This window comes from Hippocampus zosterae, chromosome 12 (assembly GCF_025434085.1).
Source record: "Hippocampus zosterae strain Florida chromosome 12, ASM2543408v3, whole genome shotgun sequence".
NCBI classification, from domain to species: Eukaryota; Metazoa; Chordata; class Actinopteri; order Syngnathiformes; family Syngnathidae; genus Hippocampus; species Hippocampus zosterae.
The window spans coordinates 10,712,371-10,735,080 of NC_067462.1; the positions used below are offsets into that span (position 1 = coordinate 10,712,371).

Below are 22,710 nucleotides of genomic sequence, written 5' to 3' on the forward strand. Positions count from 1 at the left end.
AGAACATGCAAATGCCACACACGAGGGCCAGAGCCAGATTCGAACCCTGCAACTTTGCACTGTGAGGCGGACGTGCCAACCAGTTGCCCATGGCCTCTCTCTATTGTTTCTGTTTTTTGTTGTTGTTATTCACCAAAACCCACACTTTGCTTTTGTCTACATGTGTTACTGCACCATTTATGTTCAGCTATCCATTGCTGAAATTTTAACAAGGTCAAATTCAAGCCTATTGCTAGCATAAAGTTTCCATTGTATGTTAGCATTAAAGAAACAGGTGTTATGCAGTCGTAAACATGTGTGTAATTCTTTTTGTTATACGTTTAGTTTGACAGTGACCTTCAGATGAGATTTGCAGACATTTTAAACAACACACAGGCACAAATAACCAAATTGCACATCAACAGCAGAGGCAACACATAAGTAAATAACAATACACAAATAATATGAACACGGTAAAAACATCCTCGTTTAAATGCCCAATGGGCTGACTTGTCCTCTATCAATTTATCGGAAGCAAACATCAGCATTACTCCACTGGCAGCCATTGGCAATTATTTAGCCTTTTAAATTATAGACACACCTCTTCGGGGCAGCAGTAGCTTATCTGTAAGGATTTGGCCTGAGCAGAATCAGGGTTATGGATTCAAATCCAACTGCTCTCTCCATGTGTGCCTGCATGGGAGTGTTGTGGTTCTCTGAGTAGTGTGTAACACAAAATATATATACCGAAGAGTACAAATTGAATTTCCCCTTGAGGGATTATAAATAATAAATTAGTTAAATTCAATGAGAATTAATGTAGCATAGTTAATATCTTATGCATTGGCTCTAGTTTAGACTTAAAAGGCTTAAAAGTTTGTGTTGTTTGGGGAGAGGAGAATGTGTAGCTGAATGAATTCCAATTTGCTTCGCCAAGGTGTATCCCATCTGTGCTTTTTTTTTTTTAAACACTGCCATGATTCATATTCCAATTGTGCCAGTTGAAAGCAAGAAATCTGAATGATGCCACTTCAACCATGCACTGTAAATGTAGCCTAATTTGCGTAACCTACTGGAACTCAAGCTCGGCTTTATCCGAAACCTCAACGACAGTGCCAAGGGGATCACAAACACAAAGAACAGAAGATGTAAAAAGCATACACATCAGGGAGGGTCTATCCACCCTTGTCAAATCCGCTAAGAAACAAAAAGGACCACTACACCAATAGTGAGAACAAAAAACAGATGGCGGTTAGTCTGTCAGAGAAACTCCGAAGGATTTTCTCCAAATAAAGAATTGCGGTGCACTTCAAATCCCGCAACACTTCCCAAAAAAAAAAACCTAAGGCAAAATCCCTAGAAGCAAACTCACTTCTGCTGTTTATGCGGTGCAGTGTAGCGAGGAGTGACCACACAGTGACCTCTGTGTTCGAGGGCAGCCTCTTCGCGTCCATAGTCTACACCTCATTTGCATTTCAAAGAAAAGGGGCATTCCTTTGAGGACAACAATATCAAAATTTCATAGACAAGAGCCTATCGATGGCTTGAGAGGCAACCATAACACAAGGCAAACATAACCAACAACCAGGTGGGATATCTAATAATTGTTATTTTAAATCTATTGCACTTGGTTAAATTAGGACAGTGTGGACTTCTGGGTAGCATCACTGCCTCACTGTGTTGAGATTCAGGGAACAAATCTTGGCTCTGGCCTTCCTGTGTGGAACATGATGAAGCAGCATTGAGCTGTTATGCTGCACATCAATGAAATATGCTGCCAAACAGAAGTGAAATCAGCCTCCCTCCTCCTGACCCAAGTGTGAATTGTTCTGAGTCCAGGTTAAAGATGTTTTTTTTTTCATGCTTCAGTTTGTTCCTCTTTAAAGCCTTTTTGATTTTTGGAAATCTTTTACTTGCACAGAACATTATTTTATTATGTTCTATGTTGTTGTTTTTTTAATTCTTTGAAATGTTGACATTTTATCATGTAAAGCACACTGAATTAACTTGTGTATGAAATGCCTAATTAAATGTCTAATTAAAGCTGCCTTGCAAAGTTGTTTCTCTTCAAGAAAAATCAAGGTGTTGAGCAGTGGATGTGGGAAAAGAACACAAACATACCTTGTAAGTTCAGCTCCAATTATTCTGGTACAGTGACAGGCCGCCCAGGGTTCCCGTTCCAGCTGCATTCACGTTTTTTGTCCTGGTAGACAAACACAAGGAATTATCAAAGTCATGATTCTGTCTTGTCTTGTGTTGTTTTTCAGTCTCAGGCAGGCGTGTGGGCGTTTCCCCTATGAGTCACATTTCTCCTGCTTTAAAAGCCATGCCCACGCCGACAACTGGTTGTTGTAACAATCAAGGTAGGTTGGTGTCTCCTCTCACACATTTTCAAATCTATTTAATGTATCAATACAATTTTGGACATGTTCCTCATACGTTCAGCAAATGTTCACTGACTAACTTGACACAGAAGTCAGCAACAACTTTAAATGAGTCGGCACCAAGGATTGAAGTCTAAATGAAAATGCCTCTAGTGTTTTACGCCAGGAATAGAAGCAGCCATGTCTCAGTAAGAGGGCCACTCTGCTAACCCATGTGAGCACCTTGAAGCCTTGTGGCAAGTATGAATGTTTAATTAGCGCATTGCAGGTTTCAATATTTGATTACAACGTTACAGGTGGGACGGAGTAAAACACTGTTGAGTATTCCTGTTGATGCCGCCACGATGACAACTGCAATTCAGTGCCAAGAACAGTGTGCTTTTGGGCAAATAAAGTCACACGCACACATACGCTCGAAATCCTTTCAATGCACTTGCACAAGAGCCCAGAGCAGAATTTGAAGTGGCAAGCGTACACACACTGACACAGCCACAAACGTCTTGTAGTGTCATGACCTTACAAGTTGGGTCATTGCGACCTATTCTTCAACATGAGTCAGCACAAGGATAATGGAGCGGAACGTCTGTGCCTCAATCATACAAACACCTCAGGGATCCATTTTGGGCGGGCTTGGATTTGTGCGAGACGTACCTCTGCTAAAAGCAAATGCATTGTGACTTGAGAAAAATGCGTTTTTAAAACTGTTTGACTAGGGATGGGCTACTTAAAAACTGGAAGGGTACACCGTTTTTCATCAGTGCCACTCGCTATCAGTACGACAAAAAAAAGCTATTACAGATATTGAAGATATATCTGCATATATGCAAAATATGCGCTCTTCATATACTTCATGTTTCATAATACATTTCTCAATGCATATATAAAAAATCCAGTATCCTAACACAAGGGTTTGAGGCAAACTATAAAATAACCACATGCTGTTATTTGAGGATTCTTTTTTTCAGTGTAAAGGGCTCTCGTGCATAAAAATGATCACCCATATATGGCACAAAACTGCTGAACAGCAAACCAGCATTAAATGCAAGAGCTCATTTGATACATTTTTCACAAAAATCAACTCTCTTGTTAATCCTGCATATCATACCAAAGCTGCAAAAAAATATATTTTGGCCTACTCATGTTGGAGAATAGGTCAGACAGTAAAACCCAATGCTAATGCAAGATCTGTCTGTCATCTAGTGGTGAATGGTGATATTACAACTTAAAACATTTGATGCATATTCGCTGTGAAAATATGAAAATGGTAGACTAAATGTTTTGTAAAAATATCATTTAAAAACGTATCAAGAAGTCACCAATTGCCCATCCATTTGCTAGACGAAGGTTGGATCCCCGTAATGCAAACTGGGGACATGTGACATCACGACGGTATATGCGGCGCAACAAGCACAACTCTGCTTCTTATTGGAAGCACACAGATATTTTCGGTTGAATGAATGAATCGTGCGTTAATTCCTCCAGGCCATGTGGATTGGAGATTATGAATACACTGACCGAATGAAATCATTTCCTGTTCACGCAGCGGAATTCTTTGTGCAATGGCGCTTTCAATAAGAGTGGCGGGAATCAATGTATGGCTACAACCGTTTGGGAGCCCCTTGTTTCATTTCGGCTTGTTGGTGATGTTTGTGTCGCCCTTACGTCTGTACTTTCACTGTTCTACCATAAGGTTTTGTCTGTAGGAAGTGTGCATAAATTTGTGCACGTCTTCACGCACAAGTCCAAATTGCAAAATCTCATCCTTCGCATGGGAATGTTCGTACGCACGCTTTTACGCACACTTGATAAATGAGGCCACCGGAAACTATTTCAAATTGTGGGCAGACTGCAAAATAGATCCTTTAAGGATGATGAGGAAGTGCAGTACATATTGTGCATTAGTCATCCTCACTAGAGTCTATTGCCTCTGGAGGCCTTGACACTGTCACCCAATGCTTGGCCGAGGAGGAGGACAGTAGTGGGTGGGGGTTTTTCGCCAACAACCTTGATCTTCTTTGTGAACAGCATGATGACTTCTATCTTTCCACTCTTTTGAAATATAGCACACACACGCAAGAGCACCGTGGCCTATCTCAACTCTCATTCACATGCAATAGACTGGAACTAACTAACTAACTAACACATTCGTGCGGCTGTCTCTCACTGTCACTCGCGGGCACACGGGGGAAAAAAGGGACAACACACAAGGTCTCCACACGGACCCTATCATATGTGACCCATAAAATTCATTTTAGCCTCATAAATGAATCAATTGGGGTGCTCTTGCGAAGCCGGGCCGACCCAGCAGCGAGCAAATCAGACTGCTCAAGCCACAACACTACAAAGGCTATTATTGTCAGAGAATGAATGCAGTAGCATTACATTTTCCCCTGGCAACGTGCAAAAGTATTTATTCACCATTGCCTAGCATCACAAATTCATACAGGGCCAAAAATATGTGAATATTTGACTTTTTAAACTGCAACTAATCTCAACACTGTGATCGTAATGGTCATGTTTAATGCCTTCAAAATACGATACAACGCAAATTCAAAGTGCATGAAGATGACAACACACCAACAGCCCCGAGCTTGATTTTCTGCAACCAGACAGTCCCATCTCGGGGTAATAGGAGACAATGATACCTAAAGTGTGTGCTTTATGTCCATTCTACTTCGTAATGTTGTTTTAGTCGCAGTTGCTGCAGAAAACCCCCAGCCTCACACAGGTAGGATGTCGGAAATAGCAACAGTGCTATTGTGGCGATCTCAGAGTATTCAGCCATAACTTTAATCCAGTTGTTTCGAACGAACTTTAAGGACGCCGTCATTTGCGATCTCCAGCAGTTTTGTACTCTTTGCGAGCTCCGGCGTTTTGTTTTCAGCGTAACCGGTCACGTGACGGAGAAGAGTGGCTTGACGTGTGTCAATGTGACACAGACGGATGTAACGGAGAATCCGGTAATTTTTCAAAATAAAACATTTCGTATTCCGAAATAAAACGGAATTAAGGCAAGTTCTTTCTGTGTGGCCCGGCACCTCGGGTTGGGGACCTCTGTTATAAACCACATCATGCTCCATGTGAATACTATTTTTGTCTTTTCTTCTCATCTGTTACTGTCACCATCAGTCACAAAAACAAGAACATCTTTTCTGGCTTTCAAGTGTAAAAAGACTTTAACAGCTGCATAATAAAACTAATTCTCATTCTATGCTGATGCATTTTTTCAGGGTAGGCTTGCTGTAGGAGAGATGACATCACAGATGTCATACAAGTGAGAACATTTAAAACATTAACAACTGTTTTTGGAAATTTAAAAACATGAAATTGCGTACTCACCCTTTACCGTGATGACACATGAAGAGCAGAATTAGGATTACAGTGTGTGCTTGAGAGGTGTATAAATCTCTTCAACTTAACATTAAACATATATTTTATTACAGTGCGTGACTGCCCCCCCCCCCCTCCTCCCCCAAATCATATTTGAGCAGATCAGGAGGCGTGTTAAAAAAATAAATAAATATCAGACCACAGACAGCACACCACATGATAATCACTCAGGATAATCTTTTGGGGACATCTAACAATCGAGAAAAAGCTCAAATTAGGCCCAGTACATGTGGAGCTTGTTTGAGTTGCTGCGATGTGCTAATGATCCTTTATGCTTTTATGCCATCTCCATTACTGCTGTAAAATACTCTCCTGCCCTTGGATATTTTGGGGTGGGAATGATACTGTCGCATGGAGGACATTGAAATACACAGTGTTGTTTAAAAGGAAACACACACACACACACACATTTATGACGGTCGACTGAACTGACAGTCCAAGCCCTGCATTTCTTTCCCTCACTATAGAAGGACCATCACATCGCATCTGTTTACTTTTTTAACCAAGTCTCTCTCAGCGGAATCTTCTTCGCACATCTTGGGACTCGATTTCCTTTTCCTGTGCTCGCTTCTTATCTGCGAGAGCTCACTTTCCCACAAATCCTTGTGTTCCTTCTCTCTTCACTGCCTCCGTTGTCTTCATTAGCCTGTCTCAGATTGTAGAGAAAGAAGCTCCAGTGTGTGTGCGTGTGTGTGTGTGTATGTGTGAATAGGAGGGCAGTTGATGGCAAAGCAAAATGGGACATACAGGGAGGGAAGACTGAGAAGAAATTAGTGCATGTGACCTCCTTTTAGTGGCTGCACAACAGAGTGGTCGTTGCAAAGCACTCAGGCGTCCATCGACCGCCAGCCATTGATCTGCCAATGCCAATGACTCACTCGAAGCTCGGTATGCACGTTGCAGCCCGCATATATAGGGGTGCATGCAAACGCCGCTCAAATGGGATGGAGTCTATGCTGTACTGCTGAAGACACAAATACAGTATAGCAGCACAGAAACGATGCTTTAAAAGCTCCTTTTCAATAAGCCACACTCACGTGTCCCTTATGATAAAAAAGTTCAAATCCCTATCCCCAAAAGCAGCTTTAAAATGTATATTTCATTCATGTTTCTTTCACTTAAGCAAATTAATCTTAAGTTATAATTTTATTTGTCATGCTTTGAAGCCCGTGAAGCATGAGCATGTCTGCTAATTTTCACACACCACAGAGAAGAGGGCTCTTATCATTCCTGCTAAATTAGGTAGAATAAGCCAAGTACATAAAATGAGGCTTGATGAAAAATCAAACTGTCTCCACTCTCTATTGAATGCACTGAAACCACACCCTGCTCAACGGTGAAACATACAGCTACCACTTCGACAACCTGATGCTACCTCATCTAGCAACTTTCTACCGCCTATACATAACTACATGTTAGAGCCGCCGTGAAAATCGAAATGGATTCGACGAAAGCCTCCGGTGACGAGAATGTATTCCACCATGGTCATCGCAGGACTTTTCCACAGCACAACAACAAGGCACTCTAATGCAGCCACACGAGTGCAAAAGCCTCCGTCCACTCCAGCTATCAACTGGAAATCATAAAAATTGGCTCTTCCATCTTTCTCTCTGCTAATTGAAATGAATCCAGCAATTCAAAAAGCAACGAGGCACGCGAGCACTCCACAGCCCATCAGACACTGCTACTCAAACCCAAAGTATTTCACGATTCATCTTCTTTTTGCGACACACGCTGACAATAAGGTGATCGTGACAGCTGTTAAATCTTGCTGCCAGGTTCGACTGATGGGCTCCGACTGCAGCAGAGGCTTTCATCAGGAGATCTGCAGCCAGGCGGCTGGGCGCTCGAGGCTGCACAACCTCTCAACGTCACTTTGGGTTTTAGTTAACATTTATGATGCAGCCCCATTTATACCTACTGGGGCCTGATCGTCACATTGAACAATAGAAATTTGCACCTCTTGGCTCTGCGCTTGGAGCCCCGCTTGTTCCTGCCTGATGAAAGCTGGCATCCCTTTAATTGCGATGTATCAATGTGGTGGTCTGAAGAATGCAAATAGAGAAAGGGTTGTCAGGACAAGTGCCACTTCCAATTAGTTGAGGAGCTCATTTAAATAAACGCAGGATTTACGCTCTGGCTGTAAGGAAGTAAAGGGATAATTATGCAGTTTTTTCCTGAGTCCAAGTGCCTAAATAACGACTTTCTGAAATCACCCTGCTTTTAGAGGCTGCCAGCTCTTGTAAGTCAGACCAGTCCACATCTCACCAGATACTGCTAAATTCATGGCACTCTGGCTTCTTAAGCACAACTACCAAAGATGCTACCTGAGCTTTGTGATGACATACAGTACCTGTATGTCCCCTTCATATATTTATTAAATGGTTTGACTTTTTACCAGCTGGTTTGCCACAGTAGTGGAAAGGGCCTTGGTGTTAATTAGACATTCTAAATAACACAGTGGTCAACGTACATCATTCTAGCATTTTTTAAAAATTGCACATGATAAGATAAGATATCCTTTATGCGTCCCACACTGGGGAAATTTACAGCCTCCAGCAGCAAGAATGTATGTAGAAAGAAGACAGAAGAAAAAAAAAAAAAACAGGTCAAGTCCTGACTGATGACTGCTCACCTGCAAACAGATGGCCACGTTCAAAACAACAAACATCTTTCAATTACAATACAATACAATACAATACATGCTGATTTATATAGCGCTTTCACAACAGCGGCAGCTGTAACAAAGCGCTTTACAAAACAGTTAACATAAAGTAAAATAATAAACACAACACATAACATAAAACACGGACAGTCGTGCAGTCCTAACCACTTTTCCGTCACACGCTTTGTTGTTTGAATTAAATGCAATATGAACACAAAATGGATAAATCGCAGTACTACAGTATTTACAATTTTCCTTCACATCATTTAATTATTATTATTATTATGGTTGTTATTTTTTATTCATCAGCCTGACAGCAGTCGGTAGGAACGAGCGTCGGTATCTCTCCTTCTTGCAGCGCGGGTGTAACAGTCTCTGGCTGAAGGAGCTACCAAGTGCTGTCAGGGCGGGCTGGAGGGGGTGGGAGGGACTGGCCATCATAGCTTTTAGCTTAGTTAGCATCCTTCTGTTGCCCACCTCCTCCAGAGTGTCAAGGGAGCAACCCAGGACAGAACTGGCCTTCCTGACCAGTCGCTCCAGTCTCTTTCTGTCCCTGGCTGAGATGCTGCCTGACCAGCAGACAATGCCATAATGGATGGCCGAGGCCACCACCGAGTTATAGAACGTCTTAAGGAGTAACCCGTGAACCCCAAAAGACCTCAGTTTCCTGAGTAGGAAGAGTCGGCTCTGTCCTTTCCTAATCAGGGTGTCCGTGTTTGTAGACCAGTCCAGTTTGTCGTTCAGAAGAACACCAAGGTACTTGTAGGAGGTCACCCACTCTATGTCCATACCCTGGTGCTGGTGAGGACTTGTTCCTGCAGAAATCCACAACCAACTGCCCACTTTCTTACACTTTCACACACCATCAAATGATCCGGTTCAAAAGCATGCACTTACATAGACTATCACTCATTTTTTAAAATGCTGTCGGGTGCATTAGTAACAAAATAATTTATTGGAATAGCCTCAGTAATGAAGGATAAAGGAAAACAGCTCTTCTATAAACTACCCCTTCTGAATATGCTTGTATTTTTATTCTATAATTTATATTTACTGATACACTTTTTGTTCTTCAATTCCAGCTCCGGCCTCCCTGTGTGGAGTTTGCATGTTCTCCCCGGGCCTGCGTGGGTTTTCTCCGGGTACTCCGGTTTCGTCCCACGTTCCAAAAACATGCATGGGAGGCTGATTGAACACACTAAATTGTCCTTAGGCGTGAGTGTGACTGCGCATGGTTGTTCGTCTCTGTGTGCCCTGCGATTGGCTGGCAACCGGTTCAGGGTGTCCCCCGACTACTGCCCAAAGACGGCTGGGATAGGCTGCAGCACCCCCCGCGACCCTAGTGAGGATTAAGTTACATCAATCAATGTAACCCATTACAGCAGAGTTCAGAACTTACTCGCCTCAATACCATCCTGCGATTATTTAATTTGACCGCAAGATGGCAGTATGAGGAAGTGGTGAGATTACCGGCTCACGTCTGAGGATAATGGAAGAAAAATGTGATCATTCAAATATAGCATAATAGGCACAAATTATTTAAAAGGCCTCCGAGTACTCAACGAAATTCTTACTTTAAGTGAGCCTGATTTTTGGTAGATGAAAACAAATACATTTAATGTAGTCACAATAATTAAAGTGAGATTGTATTTTTTTTTAAATATTCAACAAAAACAAAGGAATGATCTGAAAAGCTACATTTTTGTTTTCTCTTATCTTGATTGTCCCACTAATTCACACAGTACTTTTTTAGGTTATTATATATATATATATATATATTATATATTGTAAATTTCCCCAGTGTGGGACGAATAAAGGATATCGTATCTTATATTCTGATTCTGGTTAATTATTTTACTATACTATATTCATTAAAAAAGCTTCATGAGAGATGAAAAAAAATTGTAAATGTGCAGTCATATGCTCAGAACATAACACACAAGGACAAAAATATGTACAGATCAATGAGGTTTTTAATAATCATTATCACATTTATTTACAGAGCAAGCAATGTCTTATTCAAATGACCCCCCTGAAAAAAAAAATCCTAAAATGCAGATTCCTCTTTTCTCTCCTGTCGTTAAAATAGCGATAAGGATCACCTCAAGGAACTTCATGCGCTGATCGAGAAGCAGACACAATCGAAAAAGAACATCTTTGAGTTATGTTCCACCTCTAAGACAGCCTTGGTCACGAGAGGATGGCAGCTTATTCATTTTCGCTGTAGTGAACTGACATGAATCCAAGTTTAATGGTTATGAACGACATTAATAGATGGGCCAAAAAACAAGAAGTGATTGTCTGAATCTGATCCACTGTTGGAATCACAGCGAGCGATGTCGAGCTTTTCAAATCCACTATCACTCCAAATATGTACTCCTACAGTTTGTAAAATGAATTATTTCCTCTGTGCGTGCATCTCATAGTTAAATTTAGCTGCCACTTTTAAAGAAATAAGAGTCACAACCGAGGCGGAACTAATTGAATTTTGATGTGTTTGGTGACAGGGAGACGTTGCTCCGTCTAATCTGCTTTTCTCAGTTATCCCACAACTTTTGCAAAATTACCCAAGCTCGTGTCAACAAATCACGCATGAAAATCAACTGAAACAATGTTTTTTAAAAAAACAAACGCAAAAACTAGGGAATACAGCAGAACAAGGAAGCAGTGTCCACTATACACGGTCCTTTAAGAAATCTTAAGTAAAACCAATTGAGACGAACTAGGCGTTTACAAAAACGAAAAAGAAAAAAAAAGGCGCCACTAGTAAGTTTGGTTTCAGTCTTTACAACAGTGACTGCTTGAGGAAGCAGCAACACTGAGGGGATGGTGTTGGTGAAAATCACTATATATATACACACACACACACTCACATTCGCACGATAGTTTTACAATCATGCACACGAGAAGTCAACGTGTCCAGTTTCTTGAGTGGTATATGACCCAGCCACGGCAACGGAAGCAACGTGGGGAAGAGTTATAAGCAACTCGGTCGGATGCTCTCTTTTTTGTGAGGCTCAGCTACACCACGTGACTTCCAACTGAAACTACAGTGGGGATTTTGTCCTGAAAAAATCATTTTTTTTTGTTAGATTTTCCTGTGCGGGTCTTAGGAGGGGAGGTGAAAAAAAAAGCATCTTCACATAATTTGTCTAACTTCGAGTCAGTGAGCGCCTGCAGAGAAAGAAACATTACATTCAATAACAATTCTGAGAGTTCGATGCAATAAATGAGTGAGATGAAAATAAAGCGTGAAACAGCTGCACAAATATTTCCCAAATAGGGCATCTGTATTTTGTATTATTTATTCACAAATTACTGGGCACATATTTGATGTTAAAACCTCACAACACCCCACCAAACAAATGCCACCAAAAATGGGTACACAGGTTTTTAATAATATACCTTCTGCCATCTCGTGAAAGAGCATTTAGTTGTTCTGCCAGTCACCATAGGTCACTGGCATAGATAGTTGATCAAAGACACATAATTTGGAGGGAATGAATCATTTTCCTCCCTATTTGGTGAAATGAGAACATGTCCCATCGCATAGTGATGATTTCTGATGGCACGCTACATGACTGAGAACTCATTTATTAGTCTAAAGAAGAAAGGCATTTCTGGTAAAGTAATTCATGTTTGGTTGGGTCATTTTTTTTTCAAGTGAGTGTTTTACATAATCTTTCAAGGAAATCCAGAAAAAGTACATTGAGGAATTTATCTGTAATACCCCTCGTGAGGTGAAAGGGCTGGATGAATTGTTCGAAAGAAGATTGTTGTCTTTACCTTGAAGGGTTTAGAATTCATCATCCGAGACATGAGGTTTAGCGACAGCCATCTCCTCCTTACTGTTGGCAATCATCTTACATTTCTAGAGAAAAACAGAAAAAACGGTTTACAGGTGCTCAAACGCAGCCTGCATTAAAAACAAGCATCCTTTACCTCTGTCAGCTCCTTTATGGTGTGGATGTTCGCTTGCTGCGTGACTTTCCTTTTCGCTTCTTCAATGTGGTCCAGGTTCAGCGAAGGGGTTGGTGGCGCGAGACAAGGGGGAGGTTTGTTTGTGATGGTGGGAAGAGGAGCAAGGGGAGGCATTGCCGCCAAGGCCCCCATGTTGGTCAAGGCGGCAGTCATGGTGGCCGCCGTCATACTTGCCATGGCGGCACTCATGGTGATGTTGGACATGCTGGGCATTCCCGGAATACCGGGCAAGCCCATTGGACCCATGTTGGGCATATTTGGCATCCCCATGCCCATGGAGAGGGGTAACGGCAGTGGGAGCGAGAGGGGGCCAGGAGACGGCGTCGGGAGGGGAAGCTGGAGGATGGCTTTCGGCCGCAGACTCTCTGGGATGGGCACGCCTGCCTTGGCACACATGGCAGCTGCGTTGGCCTTGGCTATCTCCAGTAACTGGTCCTTATCTGGGAACATAAAACAAACCACATAAGCACTCTTCTATGTTTTCACGTCTCTGTGATCTAAGCTTGCGAAAGGCTTTACCTAGGTCAGTGAGCCTCGGAGGCGACTTGCTGGCACTGCGCCGTGTCCGCGACCCTGAGCGGCGCTGCTTGCGGAGAATCAGAACGGGGGAGTGGCTAGGCTCCCTTTTCCACCTATCCCTTCTATCAAATGAGCGACTGCGAAATACCGGACGCTTCCCTCGACCTCTGGATCTTGACCTGCGTCTTCGGTCAGATGAACGAGACCTGGACCTGCGACCCCTGTCTCCTGACCTAGACCTTTTCTTGCGGCCGGCGGATCGGCTCCGGGAGCGCTTGTTCCTGTCCGTGGACTTGGATCTTTTCCTCCCCCTGGCATTGGGCGAGCGAGAGCGGGAGCGTCTCTTGCGGGCTGGAGAGCGGGACTTGGATCGGCGTGCCCTGGTTCGAGACTTGGAACGGGATCGCTTGCGCCGCGTGGCAAAACGAGAAGGGCTGGATTTTCTGCGCCGGCCAGGACTCCGAGATTTGGACCGGCGCTTCTTTTTTTCAGATGGTGAGACAGATTCTCTCTTCCTCACTGGAGACTTTGACCTGAAGAGTATTATGAGCGGGATCACATTAATGAACATCTGGTTCACACTTAAGACCTTTGATTCGAGTCATACAACTAGCCAACCAATACGGCAAACCCCCGTTTTGGGGGGAGGGAACTCTATAGCAAAGAGCAAAGAACAGCGATAAATTTTTCATCATTGGCTGTATTAATAGCTCAAACCATTACGGCAATGCAAATGTTGATATCAATACAGCAAAGGTTTTTGTTAGCGAGCAAGTAAATGAGACAGGGTGGTCTTAGCGGGGTCAATTTCAAAACAGACACGAGAATGGACGATGACTGTTTGAGATGGTATTCACGGGAGGTTTTATTCATTCATTTTCAATCATATTTAAGAAAAATGTGAGCTGTCAAAATAATCCGGCCCGCTTTTTAAAATGGAGAAGCGAGCAGGCCAACGCCGCGCCCGCAATTATAAATTCACTAATTTCCGTTACGAATCACACACAGCTTGACTATTTACATGTCAAGACGATCTGGTAAATTTGAGGAAAAAAAAACATTGAAACAATTTTCCCCCATGCAGTTGACGTCAAATCTCATTCATCGTATCAAAATCATGAACACATGCATGTGTGTATGCGATCCATCCAATCGATCTCTGCAGCATGCTGCACATGCAGTTTGTGCATCTGTCTCACAGGACTTGTACTTTTGATGAATTGCAGTTGCGCAGACTACCTCTGGCCTTTTTAAAGTAAGCCTCCCAACCCTGATCACTTTAACATACGTCTTTGTCACAACTACTACTTTCGTATTAGCCAGGGCTGCGGTGCCAATTTGTGGCATTTCAGAAACGGAAGCTCGAGCTGCAAATAGTTGGGGGTTGACTGTATTCACTAACTAATCTTGGCGGTCCTGCATGCATAAAGTACAAACCTCTTTCGGGGTGAAGCTGAGCGGGAAGGTTCCCTATGATCCGTGGGTGAAGCCGAAGACTCTTTGCTCTGCCTTTCTGGAGATGCGGAATGCGAAGGGCTTTTCAATGATTCTACTTGCGTGTTCGCCGGCGGTGGGGAACTTTCTATTTCTTCATCCAAGCCTTCGGAGCGTTCAGATCCCTCTGGTACAGTGACAGGTTCTTGAGAGCCAGACACAGTCCCCGAAACATCATGTTCGGGGCATATGCTGGCCTCCTCCCTCGGTTCGGTTTCCTCTTCTTCGGGGATGGCTTCAGGTGCTGTAGGCGGCTCCTGCTCTTCATCCACTGGAGCAACAGCTGGAGAACTGGAAACAACCAGTGAGGGCACAGGTTTCCAGCAACCTGTGGTTGTAGACAATGTATTCAAACTCAAAACATTGTGGGCATTTACAAATTAATCAGTAAAGTAAGGCTGACTTTTAAATCATATTCAAATGTGAAATCACAACACAGAAGAAGGCAATTTTCAAACTGCAAAGGCTGCAATTTGGATAAATACGTACAGTGGTGTTATACTGGGGGTTGCAAGTTTGTCATACACTGAAATAGCGAAATATCATCAAATCAATTTAAATATTTGTAAAATACAAATTTTAAATGAAGGGTTTTATTCTTAGGCTTCATTATTTTCTGTGTGGAAAAATGCATTAACACTCCCGAAACCTAATAACTGGTTGGGCCACTATCATCAGCAACCACCAAAATCAAGTGTTTTCTGTAACTGAGAGCGAGTCTTCCACATCAATGTAGAGATATTTAAGCCCACTATTCCTTGCACAACTGCTTTAATTCAGCCACACTGGTCAGTTTTTGACAACGGAGGGCCTTTTAAATGTTAACACACAGCATTTCAATCAGAAATCAGGACTTGGGACTTTTTGCGTACAACTTTCATTTTGTTTCATTTTAATGCAGAACGCTGCCACACTTCAGTCATCGGCGCAGTCAACCAAAGAGCTTTGTTTCATGTCTTCCATATTAATTCATGATTCATATGCCTTTATTTTAGCATAAGCCTATATTGTAGGACCAAAAGCTTTATGTATAATAAGTAGGATCATTTATATTATAACAGAGACTAACTTGCTTGTGTTTGTTGAAAAATATATGAAGGAGGGCCATGAAGGAAAAATTACATGTTAAAACCTAATGACAATATCGTGGAGGCGGGGACAAAACTACTCTCACCTGCTGTAGGAATGGTTTCAGCTACTGCAGCCACAGTTTCTGGGGATGCCACCGTTTCTGCAGACGCCATCTTTTCTGCAGACGCCAACTTTTCTGCAGATGCTAACCTTTCTGCAGACACCATCTTTTCTAGAGACGCCAACTTTTCTGGAGACGCCAACTTTTCTGGAGACGCCATCTTTTCTGCAGACGCCATCTTTTCTGCAGACGCCATCTTTTCTGCAGACGCCATCTTTTCTGGAGACGCCATCTTTTCTGCAGACGCCATCTTTTGTGGAGACGCCATCTTTTCTGCAGAAGCCATCTTTTCTGCAGACGCCATCTTTTCTGCAGACGCCATCTTTTCTGAAGACGCCATCTTTTCTGGAGACACCAACTTTTCTGCAGACGCCATTTTTTCTGGAGAAGCCATCTTTTCTGCAGACACCAACTTATCTGTAGACGCCATCTTTTCTGGAGACGCCAACTTTTCTGCAGACGTCATCTTTTCTGCGGAGGCCATCTTTTCTGGAGACGCCATCTTTTCTGCAGACGCCATCTTTTCTGGAGACGCCATCTTTTCTGGAGACGCCATCTTCTCTGGAGACGCCATCTTCTCTGGAGACGCCATCTTTTCTGGAGACGCCATCTTTTCTGGAGACGCCATCTTTTCTGGAGACGCCATCTTTTCTGGAGACGCCCTCTTCTCTGGAGATGCCATCATCTCTGGAGATGCCATCTTCTCTGGAGACGCCATCTTCTCTGGAGACGCCATCTTCTCTGGAGATGCTTGCACCGCCTGGGGAGAAGACAACGCCTTCTCAAGAGGGGGTGAGGCGGATCTGGCATGGGAGGACCTATCAGACGGTCTATCACTTGACCCAGACCGGGATTTGGACTTGGATCTGTTCAAGCCAACAGAGACAGATTTTGACTTTGACCTTCTGACGCGGATCCTTGGTGATTCGGACCTCTTTCTGCTCAGCAATGGCGAGCGTGACTTTGATCTGCGCCTTCTAGGCAACGAGCGGGATTTTGAGCGTTTGCTAGACCTTGGCGGAGACCGCTTTCTCCGGGCAGGGGAACGAGACCGCCTTCTAACCGGAGACCTGGATTTGGAGCGCCAGCGAGAAGTGGGCGTTCGGGATTTGGTGCGTCTGCGGCCACTCCTTGATCTAGAGCGCCGCTGACGTTTGTAGGTTGTGTTGGAGCGTGATCGAGTCCGCCTGCGCCTACGGGCAGACCTGGAGCGTGAGCGGCGTGCTCTGGGAGGTGGCGACCTCCTATGTCGCGACAAAGATCGACTCCTTGAGCGCCTGCCACCGGTACGTTTGGCCAAGGAACGTGACCTGGAGCGCCTGTAAGGACGCCTGGATCTGGAACGACGGGCCCTGGCAAAAGAGCGAGACCGCGACCGCCTACCGCTTGCACCACCACGTCTGGGCGAGCGTGTCCGGGAGCGCCTCATGCGCCCTCGCGAGCGGGATTTTGATCTCCGGCTTCTCCTTGGAGAGCGGGATAAAGAGCGCGACCTGCGCCCGCCACGTCTTGGCGATCTTGAGGATCTTCTTTTTGTAGATGGGGGACTTCGACGTCGCCTCGGAGACAAAGACGAGCTTCTCCGGCGTTTTGGCGTCTTGGACCTGCGAGGAGACCGAAATGACCTCCTCTTGGGCGTACGCGACCGAGAGGTGGACCACGACCGACGGCGAGCTCTTTTGGGAGATCTTGAGGGTGGGGAGACAGCCTTCTTCCTCGGTTTAGGAGACGGAGAGCGGGAAATTGAGCGCGACAGCTGCCGCTTATTTAGGCGAGTGGGAGATTGCTTGTCCTTTGAAGCTGATCTTGAATGATTTTCAGGTGGTTCTGCCACTGCCGCTACTGTTTGTTCCGCACTCTGCTGCTTCGGGGGACTTGGTGATGGTGATCGACTCCGTCTCGACCCAGACTGCTTAATAGCTGGGCCCATAAAAGGGAGGGGAGATGCTGGCCTGGGTGAACCAGACTCTTTTACAGGTGCCTGCTGCTGCTGCTGCATTGAAATTAATTCATCTTTCGGTATTGGCTCATCTCTAGGTACATTACCTTCCTGTTTAGGAATAATGTCAGGAAGTTCATTGGCATGACCCAAGGTACCATCTCCTAGACTGGCTTCTTCCTTAATCTGAACTGTTCCTGTCTGTTTTACCTCATCCAGGCTAGGCAGTGGAGACTTTATATCATTTTCTGTTCCATTGGTTTGACTATCGTTTGTGGTCTTCTCTGCGTTTTGTGGAACATCCATTTCAGACATGCACTCTTTCTTCTCTTCAAGTGGTTCAGGATTCAGCAGACTGGGAACACCTTTCTCATCCTCTTTGTTGTTTTGTGTTGACATGAGGGTCACAGGCTCAGGCTGGCCAGGCGCTACCGCTGGAGAAGATTTGCCATCACCTATCCCTGCACGCCCCTCCGTTTCAGATTCAGAACCTGAGCCAGAGCTGCTATCAGATGAGGAGCGAGACTGGGATTTCTTTTCATCCTTCTTCTTCTTCTTTTTCTTCTTCTTAGCAGCATGTCTTTTGTGTTTTTTAGATTTTGCATCTCCCTCCTTGTCCACACAATCTGACAAGACAATTAATGAGCTTTTTTATTCTATTTTTCTTATATTGTTTGGTTTGCATCAGAGAAAAATCAATCAAAAATAAAAATTACCATATTTTCACAACTATAAGGCGCCATTAAAAGTCTTAAATTTTCTCCAAAATGGAGCGTCTTGTGTATGCGCTGAGTTCCAAAACCTGACTGTCAGCCGACACGCTGTTTATATAGAGAACAGGCGGAAGTGACTGTGGACAGGCATACGGCAAAGAAGTCGGCCAATCAGTGAAGGGTGGTCGTGTATATATACATATATGGAGAGGGGGGGGGGGAGAAAGAGAGAGAGAGAGAGAGAGAGAGAGAGAGAGAGAGAGAGAGAGAGAGAGAGAGAGAGAGAGAGAGAGAGAGAGAGCGAGCGAGAGCGAGAGAGGGGGGACAGGCATGCGGGAAGAAGTCCACCAATGAGTGAAGGGTGGGTGTGTAAGTGGACGCTAAAGGGACGCTCCAAGCAGGTACCAACACCTGTATAGATTGTGGCCATGTGCATTGTTGCAAAACAACTTCGGTTTTGGTTTATAAGAACCCCCGAAAATAAACTCTACAAAAAGACACCCCTACGAAGTTCAGTTCAAACTTCAAGCCATCGGTTATGCTTTTGGCATGCGTACCCATCTCACAGCAGCGGTGAAAATACCAAGTCAAGCAAATGAACTCTGAGCTTGCCGTTATTCCCGGAAGCTTGAATGAAGAACTCCAACCGCTGGACATCGGCATCAACCGGGCGTTCAAAGTAAAGTTGCGAACGGCATGGGAACAATGGATGATCGATGGCATACACAACTTTACAAAGAGTGAGAGGCAGCGCTGGGCGAGTTACGCCACAATTTGTGAATGGATTGTGGCTGCTTCGACGAACGTGTCTGCTTGCACTGTTGTTTGAGCTTTTGGCAAAGCCGGCATCATTTCTGTGGAGCCACATGGCAATGAGAGTGACTCTGACAACGAGAGGGAATGCAGCGTTTTTGATGGATTACCGGTACTTGCACAATTGTTCAATTCTGATACAGAGGATGAGGACTTTGCTGGATTTCTAGGTGATGATTGATCGAAAAACGTGAGTACATTGTATGATGGCTAAATAAAATACAACGGAACTCAGTTTTGCTTCCGTTGCCTTTTTAAAAACGTGTTTTTAGCTTGTATCCATCTGTATGTCTTGGCATGCTACCGTATGCTTCCAGCTAACGTGTTTTTAGCGTGCGCGCATGCATGCCGTTACGTTTAAGCTGGTGTATGTTTTACCACTTTAAAACTGCGGCCAATAATACAGTGCGTTTTGTCTATGTGTAAAATACAGAAATAGCACCCATTAATGAGACTGCGCCCAACCATACGGTGCGCCGAATGGTTGTGAAAATACAGTAATCATCCTCACAAGTGACCTACCTGTTTTAGTCTCTTCCTTCTGCCCAGCATGATCGCCTGCTTTTGCGGCCAACCTTGCACTACAAAAACAAGGGCAAATGGGTTCAGATATTCCCACAAATAGCAACACAGTAATTGTTAATTTAGTTATCTAATTAATAATATAGAATGTACAATTTTATTTCAACGTTTGATACCAGGAGCACTGCATCTCAAGATTATAGTGGGTGGCATGTAAGATTTTTTTGTTGGGAGGTGGGGAGAAAAAAACCCCCGATCACAACATTGTGCTCCAATCACGAAGAAGAACCAGTTAAACCAACAAAGAAAAAGCCGCTATACCAACAAAGAACCAGCATCCAATCCAACGAAGAAGCAGCAGCTAGACCGACGACAAAGAATTGTGCGCGTACGTGCGGCATACTCAAGGTAAACCAGAGCATGGCGTAATGTCATTCAAATAAAGGACCAGTCAACACAGTAGAACTCTTGCAATAACATGTTAATGTGCCCACTAACCCGATCAAACACCTCTGAATGGATACATTGTGTACAAGTAAGGAGGTCCCCATCTTTGACGTGCTAGCACGAGTGTTAGCCATGTTCGTCCCTTAGCATCGCATTCAAGTCAAAATCAGGCAAGTAAAATATGAACTATTTATGGCAAGAATGGGTCCACTTAAAAGATTAAGTAGTCAATTGAGGGTTGGTCAACGCATGCAGTGCGAGAGAGTATTCCATCACTACACATACGCTGTATGTGTAAATCGACGACACACTCTGCATTTAATTGAAACATGGCAAACGATGTGTCCACAAAGTATAACAGTAAAAGCAACTTTTGCTGACCTGGCTCTTGTAGTCCGTGCAATTTTCAGAAGAGCCGTCTCCGCCTCAGACTCAGCACCAGACTCCGAGCTGCTTTCCCTTTCACCCCTCTTCTTCTTTTTCTTCTTCTTGTTCTTGTGCTTTTTATGCTTCTTGTTTCTTTTATGAGGTGTTTCAGTCCCTTCTGTGCAATTCACATCATCTTTTTCGGTTGTCTCATCCTCACCTGAACATGACATCCAGAATGTCAAATTATGCAAAGTATATTTACAGAATGTAGTTTTGTGACCAAATGTGTAGAAGAAAGTAGCGGGGTAATTTCTGTACCCTCATCATCACTCACCGGCTGGAACATCCACTGCACACTCCATTTGCCCTGTTGAAGATGCTGTTGTAAAGGGTCCTCTTAACGTTAGAAGCGTACCTTCACGGAGGAAGAATCATGATATTATCACTGAGGCTTTTCCATACATTTTCAGCCCAGGAACCAAAATAAAAAGTTAATTCACTACAGGTACCAGACTCCATAAAATTCTTCTACAAATAAACAATCGTTGAATCAAGGCAATTTGAGCGTTATGAACTAGAGATTAATTGGCTCCAACATCTGCTGCCTTGATTCAAATTTCGAAGACATACATATATACTGCAAAGTACATAAATGACAATGTACACCAAGGAATTTACCCCAAGAAAGCCCAAATAATTGTCACAGTGTGACCACCTTGACCCTAAATGTAGGGAAACTGTGCTATAACGAGTGTAAATAAGATCTATCATCATCATGATAATGGCTGGATGATAGTTAAGCAGTTAAAATAATTTGAATAGCAAACAAAACCGTTGTCTTTAACAAAGTGTACCGCCTTTTTAAAAGTCACAAGTTTGCAAATTAATATAACTTCAATAAAATCTTGATGTACGTAGCTGTGCTTCTAAACCTGGATTTTTACAAAACTACAGAGTACTTGTGAAAACTAGATACTTCAAAAATCCGTTGTAATTACACTCTTTTGCAACGGTAAGAACTCTTTGAAATTAGGAAATTGATTCATGATCACACCCACTTTCGAGAAAGCTGGCTATTTAATTTACGTATAACGTCTTTTTTCAATATCTGTTATATTACAAAAATGAAAAGAGGTCGGCTTTCGGTGACAAGAATGGCGACAAGTTAACGTTGCCGCGCTGCCAGCCAACCACGACGTGTTATTTTGACGCTTAAATTGTGACATTGGCCAGTCATATCTGCACTCATCTTCTTGTTTATGAGTTTTAACATGTTGGAAAAGTTCACGACGAAAACGAGAATTTAAACAAAGTTTGCAAAAACAACTCAATTTATAAGTTATTAATCGCAAGCGGGCCTATGTGGCTGTAAGCTAGCTTGAACATTCATTCAAAATCATCGGAGGTCACGCTGCTATCGGACATATAAAACATTTTAAAGAACATTTAAAAAATAACCCACTAATTTGCTTACAATTCTTATACCTCAGCAGTGATAATAAAATAATTAAGATGCCACACGATTGCGGCCTTGAGCGGCCATTCACAACCTATTCGTTTTGCTAATCCAGCTACCTTGGCTAGCATGCTCGTAGTTGTTTCACAACCTAGCGATAAGTCCATTTTCGCTAGTCGCGACTGCTCGTTTCAACAAAGCAACTTGGTAACTTCATCACATTTGCCAATTTGTCTGTGACGCATATTTACCCCGTGTAAGTTGCGAGGCACTAGCCGGAGAGTCGATTTTTTTTCAAGGGTCGCGGTCGTAGTTTCCAAAACGTGCGAAGCCGAACAATCACGCACAGACAACGTTAGCCAGCTAACTCTTCCGCCATGACAGGAAGGTATCCCAGCATGCAGTGCTGCGCGGGTTGAGTGCTAGCGTCACAGTTGCCCGGGCAACTCCCGGTGCTGACGACGAATGGATGGATGGATGGATGGATCAAATTCATTTTCTAATCAGTTTACCCTCACAAGGGTTGCGGGCGTACTGACGTCAATACCAGCAGTCTAGGGGCAGTGGGCGAGGTACACCTTGAACTGGTTGCCAGTCGATACTAGGACTCACCCTGAACTGGTTTCCAGACGATTGCAGGGCACACATAGAGGACCAATCATCTAGGCTCACATTCACATCAAGGGACAATTTAGAGTGCTTCATTAGCCTCCCATGCATGTTTTTGGAATGTTGGAGGAAACCGGGGTACTCGGAGAAATCCCACGCAGGTACGGGGAGATTTTTTTTCACGAGACAGCAATTGAAAGAAAAAAATGTTACACGTGCTAAAAAGAATTTAACGCTC

At 43.6% G+C, this 22,710-nt stretch overlaps 2 protein-coding genes across 4 annotated transcripts in view; both read right to left on the reverse strand.

Annotated features, from left to right (window-relative positions):
• The window catches only part of LOC127611119 (neuroligin-4, X-linked-like), a 273,291-nt gene extending 271,050 nt beyond the window's left edge, over nucleotides 1-2,241 (reverse strand). The window contains exon 1 of the mRNA XM_052081454.1: nucleotides 2,101-2,241. The gene's annotated coding sequence lies outside the window, so the exon portion shown is untranslated. The remainder of the gene's footprint in view (nucleotides 1-2,100) is intronic.
• An 8,132-nt stretch (nucleotides 2,242-10,373) lies between these two features.
• sona (SON DNA and RNA binding protein a) lies at nucleotides 10,374-22,281 on the reverse strand. 3 transcript variants are annotated; one of them, XM_052081439.1, is made up of 11 exons: nucleotides 22,115-22,281; nucleotides 20,742-20,822; nucleotides 20,420-20,624; nucleotides 19,592-19,650; nucleotides 16,054-18,169; nucleotides 15,587-15,693; nucleotides 14,356-14,740; nucleotides 12,919-13,451; nucleotides 12,361-12,839; nucleotides 12,205-12,289; nucleotides 10,374-11,592 (listed from the first exon to the last, which is right to left on the reverse strand). In XM_052081439.1, the coding sequence occupies exons 2-10, from the start codon at nucleotides 20,767-20,769 to the stop codon at nucleotides 12,215-12,217; spliced, it is 3,987 nt and encodes a 1,328-aa protein (XP_051937399.1). In that variant the 5' UTR covers nucleotides 20,770-20,822; nucleotides 22,115-22,281; the 3' UTR covers nucleotides 10,374-11,592; nucleotides 12,205-12,214. The 3 variants fall into 3 exon arrangements, with proteins under 3 accessions (XP_051937399.1, XP_051937398.1, XP_051937397.1); XM_052081438.1 differs by having other exon boundaries at nucleotides 16,018-18,169; XM_052081437.1 differs by having other exon boundaries at nucleotides 15,964-18,169.
• Between the last annotated feature and the right edge of the window lie 429 nt (nucleotides 22,282-22,710).

Bases quoted from the DNA above. Each gene is read 5' to 3' on its own strand.
- sona (XM_052081437.1), bottom strand. From the start codon at position 20,769: ATGGAGTGTGCAGTGGATGTTCCAGCCG. The intron at 15,694-15,963 runs GTTGGTGTCTCC...GTCTGCAGAAAG, and splicing joins AAAATGGCGTCTGCAGAAAA to GTTAGCATCTGCAGAAAAGT. The intron at 12,290-12,360 runs GTAAAGGATGCT...GTTTTTCTCTAG, and splicing joins CCATAAAGGAGCTGACAGAG to AAATGTAAGATGATTGCCAA.